A 23,442-nucleotide genomic window follows, 5' to 3' on the forward strand; every position below is an offset into this window, starting at 1 on the left:
ATGTCATTAGTGCACAGCTCAGCACAGCACTGTGCAGTAACTGTCTCAGTCCTGGGAGAGACCACCTCCTGTTTCCATGGAAACTTAGGCAGAGTAGACAGAGAGAACAGGGAAAAAGATGTTCGATAGCTTTTGTGTGCGTGTGTTAGTGTGTGGGGGTGGATGATGGGAGGTTACTCGACAGATAATGAACACAATCTAATTTAGACAGTGTTTCTTATAGTTTGGTCTACCATAACCAAATGTTGTAGATTTATGTTATTTGAAAAGTCACCCACAGCTTTTTCTTCCACACTTATGTTAAGTTAAATCCAAGCCACTCAGTACTGTTGCTATATATTGCTGTATAGGACTATATTCACTCATCCACTTCCATTATTAGAGCTGAATTTTTGTTTAAAAAAAACCTCAATGATTTATATATATATATATATATTAGGGCTATCAAAATTAACGTGATAATAACGAGTTAACGCACAAATTAATTCCATATAATGCCACAAATATTTGATGCGCAAGCATCCTGTGATTTTGTCCTCGGGCTGCGCCGTAGTTTGGGAAATCAGGAAGCAATGCAGCAGTAATATTAGCAGACACCGTAAAGTGGTCTGTAATAACATCCAGGGATCACCAAACCCGCCATCTGGCTCGGTGCGGCGGAGTAAAGCGCATTTCCGTTCTGATCTAGGTGGAAACCCGCAGTGTGCTGAAGGTGTTCCTGAACATGATCCGCGATGCCGTCACCTACACTGAGCATGCCAAGAGGAGGACGATGACCGCCATGGATGTGCTGCACGCTCTGAAGAGGCAGGACCGCACACTGTATGGCTTACAAAGTTAAACCTGTGATCGTAAATCACAATTAAAACGCTCTTAAGAGCCACCCACTTAATCTCAAGAGATACTTCCTGTTCTGGGTACCAGGCTTTATTACTTACATTTTTAACTATATCAATGATCATTACCAAGCAGCTCAAGACCTCCCTGAAAAAAAAGAAAAGAAACAAAAAAAGAAAAGGGTCTTTTGAATGGCAAGTTCAGTTTCAAAGCCCTTCCAGATGGTCCTCTCGACAAGACTAATGTTATTTGCATGTACTGTCGATGTTAAGTGAGTTACCACTGGAGTATGTCAAGTCTCAAATACCACTTGACCATTAAAAACTTGAAAAAATATCACTTTTAAAGTACATTTAGAAGAGATACAAATGTGCGATTAATATATATATATATATATATATAGGTTCTGTACTGGAGTTATTCTAACAATGTATACAGCCCAATTTAGACCACAGCCTAGTATTGCTTTAGTGGGTAATGAAACAGTTAATCTAATATCCACCTCTTGAGATGGAGTGGAAAACATGGTCAAGGGGTATATCTAATTTGCAGCATGACATTGAAGGGCCTTGGCTCCAAGCACACACTAACAAATTGCTGCTTAGATAAGCAAATCAACAGGGACCACAGCAGAGCAACCCAGGGCTTAGAGGACACAATGGGAAAGAGGGCAAAGTTGTTTTGTGGCAAATGTGTGTCTGGAGTCATGACATATGACACAAAGGTACCTCTGAAGTTACGTTACCGCCAACAACACCTAATACCTTTTCATTAAATGGCTGAGACTGTTTACAACAAACATCCAGTGCAAATATATTTTCAGTGGAGATGTAGTGTCAGCCTTGGCATGGTAATGAATATTTTCTTTCACAGTAAAGTTAACGGTGACCCTGCAGTAGTATTTTTGTTTCAGTTAAATAATTAATCTAGATGGTGCACAGCAGAGCTCGTACTCTAGGTCTCTGCTGAATGTTGTATTGTATATACAAGGCTATGATAGTCATTCAGACAACAGACAAGTTCATCATCATTCATACAAAAATGCAGATATCCATGTATGCATTGGCCCTGGGGGCCTAACACACTGCAACTAAACACATAAATAGCCAAAACATAATCAGATAAAAAAAACATGTCACTTTGACGACGCATATGCAGCATAACAGAACATGCTGCAAATTCAGACATAAGGTGCATAGCAGATATCTGCAAAAATTGTCTTGATTTTTTTTTTTTTGTATTATAATTTGAAACTTAATTCAAATATTTTTCCAACACCTTCAGCAGGTTCTGTTTTTGGTTGCATTGTCTGTATTGGTAGCACATTTTGTAGTTTGTTTCAATGTTACATAAATTTGTGAATAAGTTCTCAGCATATACAAGTAAATGCTGCGCATGCGTTGTAGATGTTTTCTTTATTTGCTTATGTTTTGTCTATTTGCATGTGTAAGTTGCAATGTGTTGCCACCACGGATATAGCAGTAGGAGCCCACAATTTCATGTTACATGTTCTTTGTCTAAGGCTTGTACAGTATATGTTAATGGACTTGAAAGTTACCTGATCTGCCATCACGCTGGAAGTCCACATGGTACCACTCGCCATCATTTACTTTTTTATTGACTGCCCTGGTCTTTGTGGTTCCTGAGCCCATATCCAGCAGCAGGTACAGGTGGCCATCCAGCATCTCAATGGCAAAGAAGTCCACCTTCAGAGTCTGGGGACTCTTGGAATCCTTTGGCTGCTGCTTGGGCTTGCCATGGCTGAAGAGGAGAAGGCCGTTGGGCTCTGTGGTGCGGAAGTCAAAGGAGATGGAGCCTGTCTTCTTAGCGTTCCACTTGTTGAGGATAATGAAAGACTCTGGCGTCTCGAATGTGATGGGGTCCAGAGTGGCCACATTTTCACACTTGAAGGCCACAGTACCATGGACCTTCATCTTGGGATCACCCTGCTTGGCCATCCTGGACAGCTCAAGTCTCACATCGTTGTTTTTGTAAACAACCTGAATTGGGAGTAGAGTAAGTAAGTGATTTCTACAGTCATACATACAGTGGAATATCACACCAACGAGGTAAAAGATTGACTTCTGTTGCTGCTTGAATGTAAATGTTCCAGGCCATCGAATAATTCATATGTGTAAATGCTTTCAAAAATGAATGAGTAGTAAAACAGCAGTTGTCCATGTGACATTTCACCCCCTTAAGGACGGTGTGTCATAAGCAGGGCTCGAGCCTTGGTGATCTTTGTCACACTGCACCTATGCATGAGCAACTGTGTTTTATGTGGCTCCAAATGTCGCTCACATCACCCTGCTTGATGCCTTCACAACACATGCATAGTATACTCTGGCTGGTTAAAGTGTAAATAGTTGAGACATCCATTTTGACTTTTACCTTCAGTGTCAACTAAAGGAAGAGACAGCCTGAACTTAAAAGGCAATGGTGTTAATGGTCGTGGAAAATGAATCAGGTATCATTTCCTGGGATTGTGTGTGAAAAGTGAGATGGAGATTGATAAATCTAAACTGCTGCCTTGATTGCAGGTGTGGAGTAAAATGCTGATTAAGGCCCCTGTTGCAGCCTGTGATTAGAATCAAAGTGGGCAGATGATGGATATGTCTCTCTAAAGCAAAGTAAAAATGACTGCATGAGCATACACATTGCAACATTCAGTACAGTAAACTGTGCATAATTTGATGAAATACACAAATCTACTGTACATATTTGCATGCAGAATCCTTCACATCAATATCAATTTATATTCTCAGACACCCTAGACCAGACAGGGTTTGGCATCAGAGTGCTTAACTAAACAAAGTGCATTAGTGCTGTGACCTTTGAGGTGCCAAGTGCTGAAGAGCTAAGGTCCAGAAGTGACAGACCGTAGCAGTCCATTATAAAAAAAATTAACCATTATCTCATTAAATTCCAATTAACCATGGATGAGAATCATTATCATATGGTAGAGTGCAAGATTCAACTGACCAATTTGCCAATTTGATCGTTTTTAATTACCAGTGTCTGTCTCACTAATCAACTCAATTTATGTATGAAACTCATCTTTCATTGCATTCTGTTCTAAACACTGTAAATCGCCCCTTGTGAAGTAAATATTTAAAACACTGATCAAAATATCTCTCTAAAGACAAAGAAGTAGCTATAATGTGTTTTCGTATGTGTGTGTGTGTGTGTGTGTGTGTGTGGGGGGGGGGGGGGCATTCAAACAGGAGTGCTACTGTTATTGAAAAAAGTGCAGCTGTAATAGGAATAATCCCTTTGTGAATTATTATTCACACAAATTATGTCTAATTTCCATCTGAGAAACTAAATAACATTTTGGTGAATGTCAAAACCTTTTCATTAAAACATCAGTGTGGTCATATTTCAAAAGTACTTTACAACAAAAACACATTAGCACACATTTGAAGTTTGCAAAGCAAATATGAAGACAGCTAAACTTTAAACCCAAAATGGTCAATAGTATGCCAGGCAGTCTACCCCCAGGGAAAGTCAATGATCTCTTCCACACCGCTCTAGCACTAATAATTGGTAGATGAGGTTATCAAGTGACAGTCAGCCCCACTATGGTTAGCATGCATATGTATTAACATAACAAAACAGTTCTGAAGGTAAATCTATATTGCTTTCAACAGGACAAATCAAATGAGTTACAGCTGTGGAAAACACTGCCCATGTTCTTTTTTGTTGTCATGCTAAGCGTTCACCTGAAAACAAGGACACCTCCAATGGGATTGCATTAGCATGGAGCATTATGTTTATCACTGTGTCCATGGATGGAGCTCATAGTGGTGCATCAGAATCAGGTAAGCTCAGGCTTAGTTTCTTGTAAATTATTTGTGACTGACTGTATCAAACTGCATTCAACTGCAAGGAAAACAGGAAACAGATAATGGCAGGTTTTTATTCCCACGTCTTTATCTTCCCTCTAAAAAAAGGTTTCTAGTCTGTAACAGAGCCAATGGTATGTTTTAAAGATTTCATAGAAATAGAATCCAAAGATAATTTGACAAGAATTTTTTGACACAAGAAAGAATGTAAAGAGGAGTAAAGGAATAAAAGAAGATATCTCTACCTGGACCATAGTCATGTAGACTATAGGTGCTACAGATAATAAACCAGCCAATAAACCAGAATCAATTTGTTATAGTCAAGACAAAGGGCACCTTTCACAGTCAAAGAAGCTTTGGTCTGAGCTACAACTGGTGCTGCACTAGTAGTGCTGCACTAATTTTTCATCAAGCTAGGGCTGTGACAACTGAGCAATTACTGCACCACCGTTTGTTTTGCCATCAGAACCAACAGGCAGTCATGGCAACTCAGACTGGAATCTGCACACAAATGCTGCAACAAGCCACTACGAAACATGCCATCAATCAGGGCTCACGGCACATGTTGGTAAACCACCTCTCATATGTGATCATGACATACACAGAAAATAAACCTGAGATGGGGATTCTTCATAATGCAACAGGCTGGATGAGAGCTTGTGAATGCAATAAAGAAGTCATATTTTACAAATAAAACGACAACTAAGTAGGGTTGTGCCGACATCACGTGCCCCACCCTGTCAGACACACACTAATCCTAGTCGCGGGCTCTGGACGGGAAATTGACAAGTGCGTCGGTCTTAAACTAGCAAAGACACTTGCGTCAGGCTTTGTGCTGTGCTGCGCAGGGTGCAAGATGGGCCCCTTAAGTGGAAGCTACTTTTTTCCCCTCTATCTACTCTACTCGCTCTATACCTGCTAATAACGTTGGACACAGCGGTCTCGAGCGAGAGAGAAAAAAGCGTTAACGTGGAATGCTATCACACTTTCCTTTCTCCCCTCCTTGGACTAAGTTTGTCGACACTACTGTGTGCGTGCATCAATAAGTAAGTCTGATGTCCTGTAGGTATGGCACGATGTTATACAGGATTTATGAATGTACGTTAGCAACAGTAGGCTAGCTAATTAATGAGGGTGTTATTTTATGTGTGACCTAATATTGCGCATCTGTTCATATGCGCTGCAAGAGTTATGTTTCTGTTTATTGAATGCGTTATTCAGTGCAAACATAACCAAGAACGTAGTTTAATCTCAGTAATGATGGTATATTAGGTCCCACTGTACTGTCGTTACGCAGATCACGGACATCTGATTAACTTTCCTGCACCGTAGTTAGCTAAGTGAAAGTAGGTCAAGTTGTAAAAAACTGCCCCTACCATTTTTTATGTGGAGTTACTGCGTCGGACTCTCTTTATACACAGTCTATATCCTTTTAAATGCTTCTCAGTAACTGGTCACAAGGCCATATGGCCTTGTGCGCTCTGATTAATTTGGCATGCAGTTAACATTCAAGTCATAATTAACCATGGACAATCATGCGATAAATCGCTATTAAATATTTCAATCGATTGACAGCCCTAGTATTGACATCTGCATTGTCTCATAAAACCAAATATTAAATAAGCAGCAAATAGAGGAGAAGTTCTGTATGTCTGACATCTCAGGGGAACAAACACAGCTATGCACCATATTTAAAGTTTTTGAGCTATTATATACATTGATCTCAGGATAGTGAGAGCAGCCACTGTGGTTAGGCTGACCAAGAGCAGTGAGGGCAGCTCAATGATGTGCATGACCATGCTTGTGGTCACAAAGGGATTGGGATTGGTGCACCCTATCTGCAGCAGAGACATGTAGTTAAACTAAGATACTTAAACGAGAACTCTAACGAACTGTACTGTGGCGTGTGGACATGTAGTCCACACCCTGCCTGCTCATTAAAGAGAGCTGCCTCAGACATTCGCTGAGGACGACAGCTTGCACTTTGAGGTGAGAGACAAATGTAGGACACCACAGGAGCAAGAGAAGGTAGAACAATGAAAGAGAAAGACGAGGGGAAGCAGAAACAGCTTTTGAAATTAAAAGATCATTTTGCAGTACTTTGCCTGCTAGATATCTTTGAATATCCCTGGTGGGTCCTGAAGTAAATACATTAAGTCAGAATCCCTAACCAGCAAAAATAAAAATAAAATACTACTGTACAGCTTAAAGTGAACGGTATAATTTATGAACCTTCTGCAGGAGAAATTACATCTTCCTCTCTTTATTAATCTCTTGGGATAAAGTGTACACTATACATACACCTAGAACATATGAGAAACGGGACGAGTGACAAATAACATACTGTAAGAACTGAGCCAGATTCAAAGGGCCATTTTCATTTGTTCATTTCTAGCACAAGCTAAAATTGTGTTGATAGTAATAAGCACTGATGATGACTGTAATCCGATTACTTTTTTCAAGTAACGAGTAAAGGGATTACAATTGCAAAAACAGTAATTAGGTTACTGTTACTTCCCCGTAAGCAGGCTGCGTTACTGCGTTACTTAACCGTGATTTTGAGTCTCGTGAGTGACTATGACGTATGAGCGCCGCAACGTCAGTGGTAAACACCGACATGTGTAGTGTTGAACAAGAGACAACATGGAGCGCGGGAGAGAGCAGGACCATGCAGTGTTTAATGCTTGGAGGTACCGACATTACTTTGAGTTTGACTCGGTTAAAGGTGACAAAAACATCAGCGTCCGCTGTACACTCGCGTGGGAAGAAAACTTTTATCTACAATGAAAAATTCCACCTCAAATCTGAGTAAGCACCTAGCAAGCCGGCACAGGAATGTGAAACTCACTGAAAAAACCCCTGATCCCCCGACTGACATGACCGCTGCGGCTACATCCAATTCCACCGGGCGAACCTCCGAGGGCCCCTCTCCTGCTAAACAGGTGAAAATAGACTTAAAAGCGACAGGACTTAGTGCCGCTGAACTGAAGAAGCTCGTCGCTGGCTATATTGTCGAGGACATGCTGCCAAATTTTATTCAGGTTGTGCATCATAGTTTTGAAAAGTAACTTAACTAGTAAAGTAACTAATTACTTTTGAAAATAAGTAATTATTAAAGTAACTGGATTACTTTCTTGGAGAAGTAATCAGTAATCAGTAACTAATTACTATTTCCAAGTAACTTGACCAACACTGGTAATAAGTAAGTCATTAGGTAAGTGGTCTAAGATAACATCAGTCTGGTAGTGCATATATTCCCCAGTGGAAGAATAGTGAATAATAATATAAGTGTGTCAGTTGGGTGACTGCTCATAAAATTCAACTGACTAATCTCAAGATCACTACTCCGCTTTGAAGTGCACCTGACAGAGCTGTATGAAGCCTGTGGTAAATTCCACTCTAAGGCAGTTCTTTATGTGCGGCTGCGTGGTACCCCAGACTTCTCAAACGTGTGTGTGTGTGTGTGTGTGTGTGTGTGTGTGTGTGCGTGCGTGCGCGCGCACACACAGGTATAACATTATGAGTGCACTGAGGAGGCAGAATAAAGTTTGGGTGAGGAAAAGAGCAGTGTAAAGGATGAGACAGGGTCAGTGTATGGGTGGAATAGCCTGTGTTGGTGTCCTGAGGTGAAGCCAGTCATATCCTGTACACCCACCAGCCTCAGAGTGCACATATAAGTGGTGTTTACCTCCTTGAGGCAGCCCATGAAGTTGTTGCTAACTGGAGATCCAGGCAGGTCAGCTGTGCTAGGACTCCCTCCAACATAGAAAAAGTCATCAGAGCCTAGCATGGTGTAGTCTTCTTGTGTATATCCTGTGGTGGTCAGAATCCCATCCACGGATATTGTTACCTAGACAACAAAGCACAGGGAAAGGACACGCTATACTCAGACAGCCTATATACTGCAGTGTTATTGCCTTTCCTTCTTGTCGTCTATGACAGACTTCCCTATATGTTTTTTTATACCCATTTTCATGTCTGTTTTCTTTGTCTTTTTTCTTGTTTTTTTATTATTATTTTGTCCAGTTTGATTAGTTGGAAGACTGCAAGCCTTCAAAGGAATGCTATTCTAGTTAAGAGTGTTAGTAAAGTGCCCATACTACAGTGTTAGTATTGCCCCTACTGCAACTTAAAAGTACTTTGGCAGACACAAAAATGGTGTTAGTAGAATGTTATCTAGGTTAGTTAAACTATTAATTCCATATTAGTACATCCAGCGGTTCTACAAAAGAAATCAGAAAGTGCTACTAGGTTAGAGAGGGAGCACATGCTATGAAAAGCACAATCACTTTCTAGTATAGGACAATGACTGAGGGTATTAAAAAAATAGCATGCATGCATTTGTCTTTTCTTTTTGATTACAAGCATACAAAAAGAAAATTCATTGACTGGGATACTGGGAATCAGTGTTTTGACACCTGCTACAGTGGCAGATGCATGCAAAAGCTTATGGACACTGCAAAACCACAAAGAGAATTAAGAACGCACTAGAAAAGCACCAATGACAAACACAGCTCAACTGTCACATTCATGTTGACAAATGGGCAGTGTGACATTTGCAACACGTAGTCAAAGTGCATGCCATGCAAAGTGAATGGGGATACAACTGGCTGAGCCAAAGAGCATCAGGCCAGCCAGACAGGAGAGGGTCCTCATTATTAACCACAGCTTGATGCAAAAGGCTCGAAATGATGCTCCTAAAAAAGTGGATCAAACAGAATTGGACAGGAAACAAGTGAAATAAAGAGGGTGAAACCAATGAATGAACCAAGAAATTAAAAAGGATTCAAAAAGTAAGCAGAAGAGTACCAACCGCAATTTCCCTTTTTTTGTAAATGACGTCTACAGTAAAAAAAAAAAATAAGAAAAAAGAAACACACGGCAAACCCAAACTAAGAAACAATTAGAATGATATCTACCGAACAATGTAGTTTGTTTACCATAGCGTGTCCAATGCCTGAGTGCTTTGTGGAAAAGGGGGGAGAAAGGAAATTAAAAACTGTGAACAGAATAACGATTGTTACTCAAATAATATATGATGGTCAATACTGTTAGTACATTGTTAAACGGCAAAAACCATACTGGTTAGTAGAATGACACATTCCATGAATGATGTTAGTTTGTTTCCAAAGCATGTTAGTAACAGAGAAAAAGGGCAAAATAAGTTTAACAAGAAAAAAGCAGACTAAGGAAATAACAATAATGCTCCACAAAAGGTGCCAGAGCTTGACCAGTGACTCCCCGAGTTCCTCATGGCTTCTTTGCACCATGTTCTGAATGTGACCAGACTGTTGAGTAGCAGAAAAGACTCCCTTACGCAAGTCCTGACAACAGGTTATGATTGACAGACATCAAATGGTTTATAAGAAAGAATGCCTAAAGCACATCAGTTGACCCTCTTTTACCAAGTCCCAAGTTCAAGACCATTTTAAAGCTTTGTTTTATTTATTGGTACTAGTATTTGCGCTCTTTTGTACTTGGTTTTAGGCTGGAGACCAATCCAGTGTATCAGACTTCCCGGCACTCATACAATACTGTACCTCCGTTTGGTCTTATTGATGAACTTTAGGATCACTTTACTGCAATGAGACAAAGCAAAGAAGACCCTGACACAGAATGAGGAGGATGATAATTTTGATTCCCCCAACGAGCATGCACTCAATATGCTTGGTTTTCTTTCACAATTTGAATGCAGTGAATGTTCAAGCTGGCCAAATCCTTAGGTTTGATAATAATCAATTTGCTGATTATGCAAAAGAAGCAGCTTTGGTACTGAGGTGATGACAAACGTTTCCCACCAAATGAGCAGTGACAAATCTAGAAATGTCTTAATGTTTTGTAAGTTTTGTGCAACTGTCCTTATCAAGTCTTCATGAGTATTATGAGTATCTATATATAGATCAAAATAATTTGTTTGATACTGTAGGGTAAACAGAAGAAATATGTGCCTCTATTTAACACAGGCTAAACAGTCTATCAAATATCAAGAGCTAACATTTTTTGAAGGCTAGAGTCCACGTAAGGCCACTGAAAACACCCTTGTCTCCACTTAACTTCACCACATGAACCCAACCCTAACTTAACTCTGCCAGCAACATCCAACAGCATCCCAATTGTCTTGAAGCAGCAGCTGCAAGTCTCAGTGGAGACTCTTTTTTGGCTACTTTCTGGTCTTGAGACCACTCACAGATTTACACCTGCTAAATCCATACATAGTACTGAATTTGGACCATATTCTTCCACCTAGGTAATGGGGGTTAGTCCCCGAAGGGTATTCATTTCATTCAGTAAAGCCAGCACTGAAAAAGGAGTTCGTGCTGCCCCAGTAAACAGGTGTTGTACCTAGAAGTGCAGGGCAGGACTCTGGATCCAGAGTTTCTGAACACAGATGAACAGCGATTGTGGACATGATAGAGTAAATTTTACAGGACCACATGTCACTGACCTAGCTGTTATAAAACACATAATACACCTGTAGCAATGATTTGTTCATATTGGTCCCACCCGGATTTTCCAGCGGGCGTGTCTGTGCTGTGTTGCAGCTGCGCCACGGTTTTGTTCCATCCTCCGCCACGCGCCATACCACACCAGGAGCATCTCAGAAGCAATGCCTCTTGCTTGCCTGACTCACAGATTTTATTGAATGCTTGCGGGGGTCGCCGTGCCTCCGAAATGCAGCGCAAATGCACCGGGTGGAAAATAGGGGTCAGCCATCCACCTGTGGCCAATCAGGCCATGGAGTACTGGTCATGTCCTGTTGTAATAGACCTCTTGGGCAGAGTGAGTCATAACACATCAACCTACTGTAAATGGAAGCAGTGATTAGGATCTTGTGGCAGATTTTAGACAGCAGGGTTGTGAAATTCCAACCAAAAATTGACTCAGTGGTGGCTTACACCAATTGACATGGGGGAGTGGGTTGTTATTGTTGAAAGTCACTAAGAACATATTGATGTCTGGCCTTAGCAAGCCTTTTTTGGATCGGTCGGGGATCCAACAGATTGGCACTGTTGTCTTCTAAGGGTGGTCTGCCACTAACAGAGCGACAGCTACATCCTGACACCATTTAGTATATGTTGGCCTGTCTACTACGAATCAGTAGTAGTTCATCTGTTTGCAACACAACAAACATGCACATACCTCTGTAGCTGTCTAGCCACGACAATCTGTTCTAACAGGTGGATGAGTTTGAACATGTGCTACGGCCAAAGGTTCTTTTTTTACCCATTTTTTTTTATCACATCCGATTCCTCTGCTCTTGGTAAAAATCAGGCAAAAACCAATTCTGGCCTGTCCCGTTTTTGAGCAGGGTTGCCACATGTAACTGGTACTGTCAGTGGGAGTTCTTGAGTAAACCATCCTGTGGTGATTCCAAATGTAAGTGGCACAAGCTGGTAAATGGGATTTTTAATTCAGCTTGTGCTGTCTAACCAAGGCACACTGTCACTATATAGTCTCTTAAGAGTTAACAATGCAGAGTTGAGTCATCAAGGTCACGTAGGCCATTAGAGCCTTTACTCGACATTCAGAACATTATTATAGCAGCAAACCTTCTGCATTGAGGAGTCAGGGAACGGTCTGTGAGAGCCGTGTGGAGTCAATCCCAGACCACATTTTCACCTGAATATTGAGTGCAGCTCCTATTAATCCTAAAAACAGTGAAATTGTACTTGCTCATAAGGGTGAATATGTCATAGTAATACACTGTATATTAGAGAAGTTGCATTTGTTGTCAATCATCTGAATGAGCCTGAATGCTGTTTTAAAGCCATGGCTTTCTTTTCTCCCATAAACTGTAACTTAATAAATGTCTTGATTCACATCTGGATGTCCCTGCTCACTTGTGGTTCTGTTTGATCTCCACCACCATGATTTAATTTAGCAATCCAATTACAATGTCTGGGAAAAAGTAATGTATTGTATGATGGAAATGATTTAAGTGCATTTGTTTTGATTCATTTACTAAGTCTCTGCATCACCCTCTGTACTGTTACCTGACGTAGATTCCTTGTTACTTTGACATCATGCCAATCATTGTCATTAAATTTCCCATTGACTGGCTCCACAAGAGCTTCAAAGGCTCCAGACCCCAAATTAATGACGAGTGAGACAGCCCCATTTTTCAGTGCCAGGTTGACGTAATCAGCCGATTTGCCCGTGTGCAGCATCAGTCCATTCCTCTGTAGGGTTCTGAATGACAATGTGATTTCATCACTGCTGCTTTGAATCGGGTTCAAGGACAAGTCGTAGCAGAAGAACTCTGATCCTTTGAAGGTGGCGACATACTCTTCTTTTCCTGCAGAGACAAAGAAATAGAAATGTGTTGCATTAATATCATGGCCTCTTGGGTGCCTGTCGGTGAGCTGTCAGAAAAAATGAGAAAGAACAGCTCACAAATGTGGGATTAAATTAAAAAAAAACACTGAAATTGGAGAGAGTTGGCAAGCCTAAATGTGCATGTACATTTAGAGATTTGCTTACTAGCTTTCAATGACTAGCTAGTACCTTAGCTAGTAACTACCTTAGCCAGAGAACACAAGTGTTGTAGTGTAGAAAGAAGCACTGCATTAAGTCTTACCTGTTATATTCTTACTTTTAATACATTTGTACAGTAGTTACATGTATTAGTACTAGACAACTGCTATTTTTGGACTTTAGGTCACACTAAGAGGTCTACCTGGTACACGATGATCATGTACATACAAATATATTACAACACTGATTTTCCTTTGTTTACTTGCTTTGCTTTTCTCATGCTATTGTGTCAACACAGGGTTTCCCAAAGGTTGAGAATTTACTTGTGGTGGTGTGTGGCGCAGGATGTGACGGCACGGCGTATGATGGCTGGGTTCAGTAATAGACTAGTCAAACAAACGTTTATGAACTAGGCCTATTTATTGAAGAAAAAAGACTAAATAATAAGGTAATTTAGAAAGAAATAACTATTTGCATATTAAACAAACCAGACTACAAGATGATACAGATGAAGTGTCGTCTATGATGTGTTTGCTCTGTCAATTAAATCTGGTTTGTCAAATACATTTTATGGATTAGCAGATAAAATACCTGATTGACGTTACGCAGAGCTGAAATGTTACAGCCTATGCATTTACAACTAAACCTTAAAACCACACTATGATCCATACAGAAAGTTAGGCTACATGTTATTATAAATCTCAACACTGTGCACACAGCATGTTTCTTTTAAGTCCTGTTAAATAATATTACATTTAGGCTATCCAAAGTTAATTCTTGTTCATTTTGTTTTTATAACGTTAGATCATTGTTCGTTTTTGTACGTGTTTTAATCCGTGTTTTGGGGATTCTTAGAACGTTAAACAAGCTGTTTTTCACTATACCTGTCCGCATGGCTGGAGGCCCCTGGTCTGTGTGCTATAAAATTACATTGTTGATTGGAAAACAAAAATGTAATTATTCCCTATGGAAAACACAGCAACATAGTTACAGCTACCCTACATGGCAATCATGAACATGCAAATAAAGTATTAAAAGTACAATCTGTATGCCCACTTTGGCACTAAATGCTAACAGAACTTGTGGTCAATTTATACCAGCCTCATAAGATTGTAGAACAGTAAACGGGGCTCGAAAGTAATGGTTGGCCTTGGCAACCACATTGAATCAATTGGCAACCGTTTTGTGGCCTCTGGTTGCCCCCTTTGGCAACCACCTGTTCAATATTTGTGTTTTTTTAATATATAAAAACAAATCAATACCTACAAAACTGGAAAATCTTCAAAAGAAGTCAGTATTTTATTTGGTTGTCTCCGTAAAGTTTAAACACTACGTTTGTGCGCAACACATTTCAGCTGTTGTGCGACCGCTTTCCACACACGTGTTTGCCGTTAAAAGATACAGGCAATGCAATTTTCTGTTCATGTTAACGGTAGGGGTGTGCAAAAAAATCGATTCATAGAATTCAAAAAATCAATTCATATTTTTTTATTTAAAAAAATAAAAAATAAAAATTGTATGTCTACTGCAATCACATGAGAAAAGTAACTACATTTACATACATACTCCTATATGCTTTTCCCCCGGTCCCTCTGATTCCTCGTCTCCTGGAACGCATCCAGGAGGAGAATCTGGTCATCTTGGTGGCGCCGGAGCGCATCCTGGTTCCCGACACTGGTCCAGCTGCTGACGGTTCCCCCCTGGCAATTGCCGTGGCGCAAGGATGCCCTGTCACAGCTGGACGGCACGATATCTCACCCCCCCCCCAGTGATAACCCAGCGACTGTGGGGCTGGCTGCTGAGCAGGAACGCTTGCAGAGGTTAGGCTTGCCTCCTGCCGTGGTGCGCACTATTCAGAGCATGAGAGCCCCCTCCACAACAGCGTGTTACGCGGCGCGTTGGTCCGCTTTCCAGCGCTGGTGCACGGAGAGGGAAACAGATCCTATATCGTGTCCCCTGCCTCTCGTGTTGACTTATCTCCAAACATTGGTAGATAACGTCCTGGCTCCGTCCACAGTCAAAGCCTACGCAGCGGCCATTTCATCCTGCCACGAAGGCTATGGAGAGAGAACGGTTTTTGCGCACCCCCTAGAAAAGCGTTTTTTTGAAAGGGGTCAGACAACAAAACCCGCCGTGCACTCTCTCACTCCCCAATGGGATCTGGCCCTGGTGCTTCGAGCTGTGGGGAAGCCTCCTTTCGAGCCCTTGGCACAAGCCTCTCTCAGGTTGCTGTCCCTAAAAACGGCGCTTCTCCTTGCCCTGACGTCAGCCAAGCGAGTGAGCGACTTATGTGCGCTGTCAGTTTCACCGTCCAGTCTCTCCATTAGAGGGGACGGGAGCGCAGCCACCCTACAGCCTAACCCTTCTTTCACACCGAAAATTTTAACAAATTCCTTTCGGTCGAGGGATTTTTCCCTCCAGGGTTTTTTCCCCCCGCCTCATTACAACGACGTGGAGGGGGTTTCCCACCGATTGTGCCCGGTGCGTGCATTATCACAGTACGTTTTACGCACGGCGTAATCATGCACGCCTGCCCTCTCGGCTAGGCCAAATTATTACCATGGCAGGCCCCGTTACCTAGATAACGGATTATCTGATACAGTCCCCTGTCAGTGCATGAGAGAGAGACAGAGGGAAAAAAAAGTTTAGTCTATGTTCCACTGTGGGCTCTGGGTCGCACTCACTACATCATACATGCATTGACTACATCAGCTTCGCCCTAACCCAATAGCGTGGCTTAGAGGGCGAAGCCTATACGAAATAGAATGATAGTTACATTATTGTAACTCCAGATTCTATGAGTATAGGCGTAGCCCTCTAAGATCCGGGCCACCTGCTCCAGTTACATTAGCTGAAGAAAAAGCTTATGTTGGGAGCAGAGCTACGGGTCCACTCTGTTTATATACAGTATTTGCGGACGTAGTTGAAGCCCGAGCGGCACGCTAGGGCGGGAAAGAAAATCTTCACGACTGCGCATGCGCGAAGGGATAAACCCAATAGCGTGGCTTAGAGGGCTAAGCCTATACTCATAGAATCTTGAGTTACAATAACGTAACTATCGTTTTATAGCGGATTGTCTTATTTTCTTTACAAGTGATGGATACCAGATGGAGTCTGGAGATGATGTGGGGTACTTATTGTTTACTGTTTACATCTTACTTTACACACTTAAGGCTGTTGCAGCTAGCTCAGGGGAGAGACTGTATGACACTAGGTGGTACAGCCTGAGACATACACAATAAAAAAAAAAATTGCCTTCTGCATTTTTGTTTTGCTTTTCCCTCTATTGTACCGAACCATGATGTCTGAACCGAGGTATGAACTGAACCGTGACTTCTGTGTACCGTTCCACCCCTAGTAGTAACTGGATTAAACACAGTTAAAATGCTGACAGCTAAACGGTGTAAAAGTGTGACTGTATTTCACTGTAGAGGATTCCAACAGCGGGACGTCAGTCTGCCGCAAAAAATTATGAGCTAAGACACAAACTATCACTGGTCAATGCTATTGTCGGAAAAACTAAGACGGAACTAAATGTTGCGTTTACTTAAAACTGGTAAACCTCGTGGTGCATTCAAAGTTATTGTAAAATACCCTTTCCTCATCTGTTTTTGTATTTGAACAGCAATTTACTGGTGAAAGAAGTAATTATTGTTAAAAGTAATTATTACATTTTTCATAATCATTTAAATTCCCCCCTTTTTTGTGCTGATCTAAAAATTGATCTGATCCGTGACTCAAAACCGTGATCCGATCTGTGAGTTTTGTGATCCGTTACACCTCTATTTGAGAGGGATGGGGCATTTTATTGCAACATTATTAAAATGTGTTATAGTTACATAACAAATGAATTGCTCCAAATATAGGAGCAATTAATAAACATGGCAACCGCATTGTCAATTTCCACAACCAAAAGCTGATGCCTAGTTGCCAAGTCGGCAACCACTTTAAAAAGTTAGCGCTGAGCCCTGAAACATCACGTCAGCACGTCTGATCCAAGTAGGGCTGGGACGATTCGTCGACGTCATCGATTACGTAAATGCGTCGACACAAATAATTTGCGGCGTGTCGCGTTTCTTTAACTGTCTATGAGCGTCACTCACGTGTAAATCTAAAAATAGCAGGGTTTCCCGCAGCACTTTGCAATTTAGGCGGCCACCAGCCTGCCGCCTGAACTACGTCGGGTCAAAAAAAAATAAAAAAGCATCTGAGCGCGTAAGCGCAAACTTATCTGTCCTGTCTGCATATTGACAGACAGCGGAGCTTCGACATAGACACGTGCGCGCGCAGAGGTGCGGGAGAACTACGTCGGCTCTGCAGTTAAGTTGAAGTTCCAGAGAGTTACTGTAATGCTGATAAAGTGGTTTCAAGTGTGGTTACAGTTTTCAAAACTTCAGGTTGGCTTCAGGTTGCACTACAAATTCATTTTACTTGAACAGTGCAGTGTTAAACAATTTTAATAAATAGAGATTTGAACCTTATTGAAATTTGTTTTGTGTAAATTGTTAATAATTGAGCAATGGGAAAATAATCTCTAATTGAAAAATGAATCGTTAGATTAATCGAAAAATGAATCGATAGATTAGTCGACTAATCGAAAAAATAATCGCTAGATTCATCGTTTAAAAAATGATCGTTTGGGACAGCCCTAGATCCAAGACCACACTCACACACACACACACACACACACACACACACACACACACACACACACACAATAATTCAATTCAACAATTTAAATCAATGTGATATTAATTGAACCCCACAAGCTCATTACAGTGTTTCCCACACATAGACTAATGTATAGTGGCGCGCCGCACTATCAACACCGGCCGCCGCACATTGCGTTTCGTTATTCTTTTTTTTAAATTTTTTTTTTAAACGCTATTTAAAACATGTTCAGCTGCATTTCCTTTCCCTGCTCTCCTCCGTCTCTCTGTCACTTGTGTCTCGCTCACACAGCCCCTCCCACCGTGCACCGTGTCTGTCTCCATTAAGGAGAGAAGACGGCTGGCGAAATTCACAAGTTCACGAAAGGTTGGTAGGTATCTATCTCGTGAACACCTTTACACAATCACACATTAAAAACTGCTATAAAAATATTTTATATTCTGAATACAATGTTGTCAGTGTGTTAATGTTGGAGTCCCAACCCGACTCTTGTGCCTTCTTTAGAAAGTTAACTAGTCGCAAGTTTGCGGTAAAATGCAGTTGGGCTGTCGAGGTCAAAACATAAAACATATGTAGCAGCTGTGAATCAAATAAACGTATTATAAATAATGTTATGTCATTTTTTTACTCTTACACTGAATGTTTGCTGCTTCAATCCAGATGAGTATTGAAAAGTATTTTCCGCAACTGAAAAAGGCACGTGTTAAGGATAAGGACCAGCCTGAACCAGAGGTATCAGTCTGAAACAGAGCTGAACAGTCTGACCAGTGTAATTAGTTATGTTATTAATTTGTTTACAATATTTTCAGGCTTCAACCAGTGAAAGACAGGGTCAGGGAGAGACAGAGATAGATTTGTTAGGCATTGAAGTAGGAGAGGAGGACAGCATCCAACAGTGTGTCCTCCTTAGTTTTTGATACTTGATTGTTATAAAAATAAGTCGCCCCCCCCCCCCGTCACTTAATAACATTAAATTAAGTGATTGGTTCTTGGACTTTTTAAAGATACTGCAGCTGAGTGCAGACTGATGGTCATATTGTTCTACTTCATTTAGACCTGAATATGTTGACATCAAAGTGCACTAGACTAGGCATGGGCCGGTTACTGGTTTCAAGGTATACCGTTGTTTGAAAAAGTCACGGTTTTAAAACCACAAACATTTTCTGCCATACTGTTTCTAAGGTATGAGCTGTTTTCTATGAGTCATCAAGGACAGAAAGTGCACTTTAGAAATCCCTCTTCCTGCCAGTGTGCAATGTGTTTAAAAATAAAATACATTGTATTCAATGGAAATTTTTTTTTTCTTTTTTTTACCCAGACATTTAAAAAATAAAACATTTTAAAGCTGAAATTGCAATACCGTGATATTTTTGCTGAAGGTTATCATAACGTCAGAATCTCATACCGGCTCATGCCTACACTGGACTGCCAGTGTTTGAATGGAACTATGATTCTCTAAGGAGATGTATGTCCCGAGCCCTGGAGCTGCCTCTGGGCTGAGCCCCAAGTGTTGTAAATTCCTAACACCACCTGTGCTGAACACACACACAATGTATTCTCCATTGGTTAGGGGAATTAACTGAAGTGCACGAATGGGGATGCGTGTAAAGAGAGAGAGAGATGATGGGTCGGGTGCGCTGCCACATGGGTGGCAGTGAAGGCCAGGGGCCTCGACGGACCAGACCCGGGCAGCAGACGCTGGCTCTGGGGACGTGGAACGTCACCTCTCTGTGGGGGAAGGAGCCGGAACTTGTGCGGGAGGTGGAGCGCTACCAGTTGGATCTGGTGGGGCTTACCTCTACGCACAGTCTCGGTTCTGGAACCATACTCCTGGATAGGGGTTGGACTCTTTTCTTCTCCGGAGTTGCCCAGGGTGTGAGGCGCCGGGCGGGTGTGGGGATACTCACAAGTCCCCGGCTGAGCGCCGCTACGTTGGAGTTTACCCCGGTGGACGAGAGGGTCACCTCCCTACGCCTGCGGGTTGTGGGGGGGAAAACTCTGACTGTTGTTTGTGCGTATGCACCAAACAAGAGTTCGGAGTATTCGGCCTTCTTGGAGACCTTGAATGGAGTCCTGTATGGGGCTCCAGTGGGGGACTCCATAGTTCTGCTGGGGGACAACGCGCACGTGGGCAATGATGGAGACACATGGAGAGGCGTGATTGGGAGGAACGGCCTCCCTGATCTAAACCAGAGTGGTTGTTTGTTGTTGGACTTCTGTGCTAGTCACGGATTGTCTATAATGAACACCATGTTCGAACATAGGGATGCTCATAAGTGTACTTGGTACCAGAGCACCCTAGGCCAAAGGTCAATGATCGATTTTATAATCGTTTCATCTGATCTGAGGCCGTATGTTTTGGACACTCGGGTGAAGAGAGGGGCAGAGCTGTCAACTGATCACCATCTGGTGGTGAATTGGGTCAGAGGGTGGGGGAAGACTCTGGACAGACCTGGTAAACCCAAACGGGTAGTGCGGGTGAATTGGGAACGTCTGGAGGAGGCCCCTGTCCGACAGACTTTCAACTCACACCTCCGGCGGAGCTTTTCGTGCATCCCTGTGGAGGCTGGGGGCATTGAACCCGAGTGGACAATGTTCAAAGTTTCCATTGCTGAAGCTGCGGCGGGGAGCTGTGGTCTTAGGGTCTTAGGTGCCTCAAGGGGCGGTAACCCACGAACACCGTGGTGGACACCGGTGGTCAGGGAAGCCGTCCGACTGAAGAAGGAGTCTTTCCGGGATATGTTATCCCAGAGGACTCTGGAGGTAGTTGCAAGGTACCGAAGGGCCCGAAGGGCTGCAGCCTCTGCCGTGAAAGAGGCAAAGCAGCGGGTGTGGGAAAAGTTCGGAGAAGACATGGAGAAGGACTTTCGATCGGCACCAAGGTGCTTCTGGAAAACCGTTCGCCACCTCAGGAGGGGGAAGCGGGGAACCATCCAAGCTGTGTACAGTAAGGATGGGACGCTGTTGACCTCAACTGAGGAGGTAATAGGGCGGTGGAAGGAGCACTTTGAGGAACTCCTAAATCCGACTAATACGCCCTCTATGGTAGAGGCAGAGCTGGAGGATGATGGGGGATTGTCGCTGGTGGAAGTTGCTGAGGTAGTTAAACAACTCCACAGTGGCAAAGCCCAATGCTTAAAGCTCTGGGTGTGGAGGGGTTGTCTTGGTTGACACGCCTCTTCAACATTGCGTGGAAGTCGGGGACGGTGCCTAAGGAGTGGCAGACCGGGGTGGTGGTTCCCCTTTTCAAAAAGGGGGACCAGAGGGTGTGTGCCAGTTACAGGGGTATCACACTTCTCAGCCTCCCCGGTAAAGTCTACTCCAAGGTGCTGGAAAGGAGGGTTCAGTCGATAGTCGAACCTCAGGTTGAAGAGGAACAATGCGGATTCCGTCCTGGTCGTGGAACAACGGACCAGATCTTTACTCTTGCAAGGATCCTGGAGGGAGCCTGGGAGTATGCCCAACCGGTCTACATGTGCTTTGTGGATCTGGAGAAGGCGTATGACCGGGTCCCCCGGGAGATACTGTGGTAGGTGCTGCGGGAGTATGGGGTGAGGGGGTCCCTTCTCAGGGCTATCCAATCTCTGTACGACCAAAGCGAGAGCTGTGTCCGGGTTCTCGGCAGTAAGTCGGACTCGTTTCAGGTGAGGGTTGGCCTCCGCCAGGGCTGCGCTTTGTCACCAATCCTGTTTGTAGTATTTATGGACAGGATATCGAGGCGTAGTCGGGGTGGAGAGGGGTTGCAGTTTGGTGAGCTGGGGATCTCATCGCTGCTTTTTGCGGATGATGTGGTCCTGATGGCATCATCGGCCTATGACCTCCAACACTCACTGGATCGGTTCGCAGCCGAGGGTGAAGCGGCTGGGATGAGGATCAGCACCTCTAAATCGGAGGCCATGGTTCTCAGCAGGAAACCGATGGAGTGCCTTCTCCAGGTAGGGAATGAGTCCTTACCCCAAGCGAAGGTGTTCACGTACCTTGGGGTCTTGTTCGCGAGTGAGGGGACAATGGAGCGGGAGATTGGTCGGAGAATCGGCGCAGCGGGTGCGGTATTACATTCAATTTATCGCACCGTTGTGACGAAACGAGAGCTGAGCCAGAAGGCAAAGCTCTCAATCTACCGGTCAGTTTTCGTTCCTACCCTCACCTATGGTCATGAAGGCTGGGTCATGACCGAAAGAACAAGATCCAGGGTACAAGCGGCCGAAATGGGTTTCCTCAGGAGGGTGGCTGGCGTCTCCCTTAGAGATAGCGTGAGAAGCTCAGTCATCCGTGAGGAGCTCGGAGTAGAGCCGCTGCTCCTTCGCGTCGAAAGGAGCCAGTTGAGGTGGTTCGGGCATCTGGTAAGGATGCCCCCTGGGCGCCTCCCTAGGGAGGTGTTCCAGGCACGTCCAGCTGGGAGGAGGCCTCGGGGAAGACCCAGGACTAGGTGGAGGGATTATATCTCCAACCTGGCCTGGGAACGCCTCGGGATCCCCCAGTCGGAGCTGGTTAATGTGGCTCGGGAAAGGGAAGTTTGGGGTCCCATGCTGGAGCTGCTACCCCCGCGACCCGATACCGGATAAGCGGACGAAGATGGATGGATGGATGGATGGATGAAGTAGGAGAGGAGGACAGCATCCAACAGCGTGTTGTTACGAAAATAAGTCATTGTTTCCTGAACAGTTTCCCCAAATAGAGCTGTTCAAGCAGAAAGCATTCCTGCGACAGCTTCATATAGAAGTCCTTCCACCATTAGAGACACTCGATTAGTTCAGTTACATATGTTTTTCAAAAGAATTGAGCATGTTGGCAATCAGCCATCACCCATCCTCAGATATGACAGGGGCTTGACAAGGCAAAAATAACCTTGAAAAAAAACCTTGATGTTATTGTGAGACAAAAACAAAGCGGCCCTGAGCGTCAGAGGGTGATGCATGTGAACATCCATTAGAGAGTGTTTAAAAACAGGTTTAGACAGATAACAAGCCATTAAAGGCACTAGCAGAAAATAGACCACCAAAACACAAATGGACCAAAGCATTCAATTATTATAAATGGGGAGCGCTGCACATTTATTTAGGCTTGCCAAACAAACACACATTCAAAATACACACTCACACATGCTTAGAGTAGCATCCAGGCATGGACACAACAACACAACAACTAAAAGGGGTTGCTGTCCACAACAATTTGTCACCTCATTGATTCCCCCTTAAAAAGTCACTATAGCGCTCCTTTGGGAAAACTGCAAGGGGCCGTAATTGAAGTTGACTGGATCTCACCACTCTTTGGTCATTCCCTCAATGTCTGAGCCCCCTATCAGAGAAAATGAGAGACCTCTATCCTATTCACTAAATCCACCCATCCCCGCATAACAAGCCCAGTGACCACATGACAAATAGAGCCAATAGTTTGGGGTCATTCTCATCTCTCTCTCTCTTTACACGCATCCCCATTCCTGCACTTCAGTTAATTCCCCTAACCAATGGAGAATACATTGTGTGTGTTCAGCACAGGTGGTGTTAGGAATTTACAACACTTGGGGCTCAGCCCAGAGGCAGCTCCAGGGCTCGGGACATACATCTCCTTAGAGAATCATAGTTCCATTCAAACACTGGCAGTCCAGTGTAGG

The 23,442-nt window shown here is 43.2% G+C and overlaps 1 protein-coding gene across 36 annotated transcripts in view; it reads right to left on the reverse strand.

Moving 5' to 3' along the window:
* LOC116052148 (neurexin-1a) overlaps positions 1–23,442 on the reverse strand; it is a 269,327-nt gene that overhangs the window by 160,330 nt on the left and 85,555 nt on the right. For 28 of the 36 annotated variants that reach the window (XM_035992628.1, XM_035992630.1, XM_035992629.1 and 25 more), the window contains 4 exons: positions 12,677–12,978; positions 9,623–9,646; positions 8,371–8,532; positions 2,396–2,837 (listed from right to left, as the gene is read on the reverse strand). In XM_035992628.1, coding sequence (XP_035848521.1) covers positions 2,396–2,837; positions 8,371–8,532; positions 9,623–9,646; positions 12,677–12,978 — 930 coding nt within the window. The other 8 variants (XM_035992650.1, XM_035992649.1, XM_031302829.2 and 5 more) reach the window with 2 other exon arrangements.

The sequence above is a fragment of the Sander lucioperca genome, chromosome 15, assembly GCF_008315115.2.
Source record: "Sander lucioperca isolate FBNREF2018 chromosome 15, SLUC_FBN_1.2, whole genome shotgun sequence".
Taxonomy (NCBI): Eukaryota; Metazoa; Chordata; class Actinopteri; order Perciformes; family Percidae; genus Sander; species Sander lucioperca.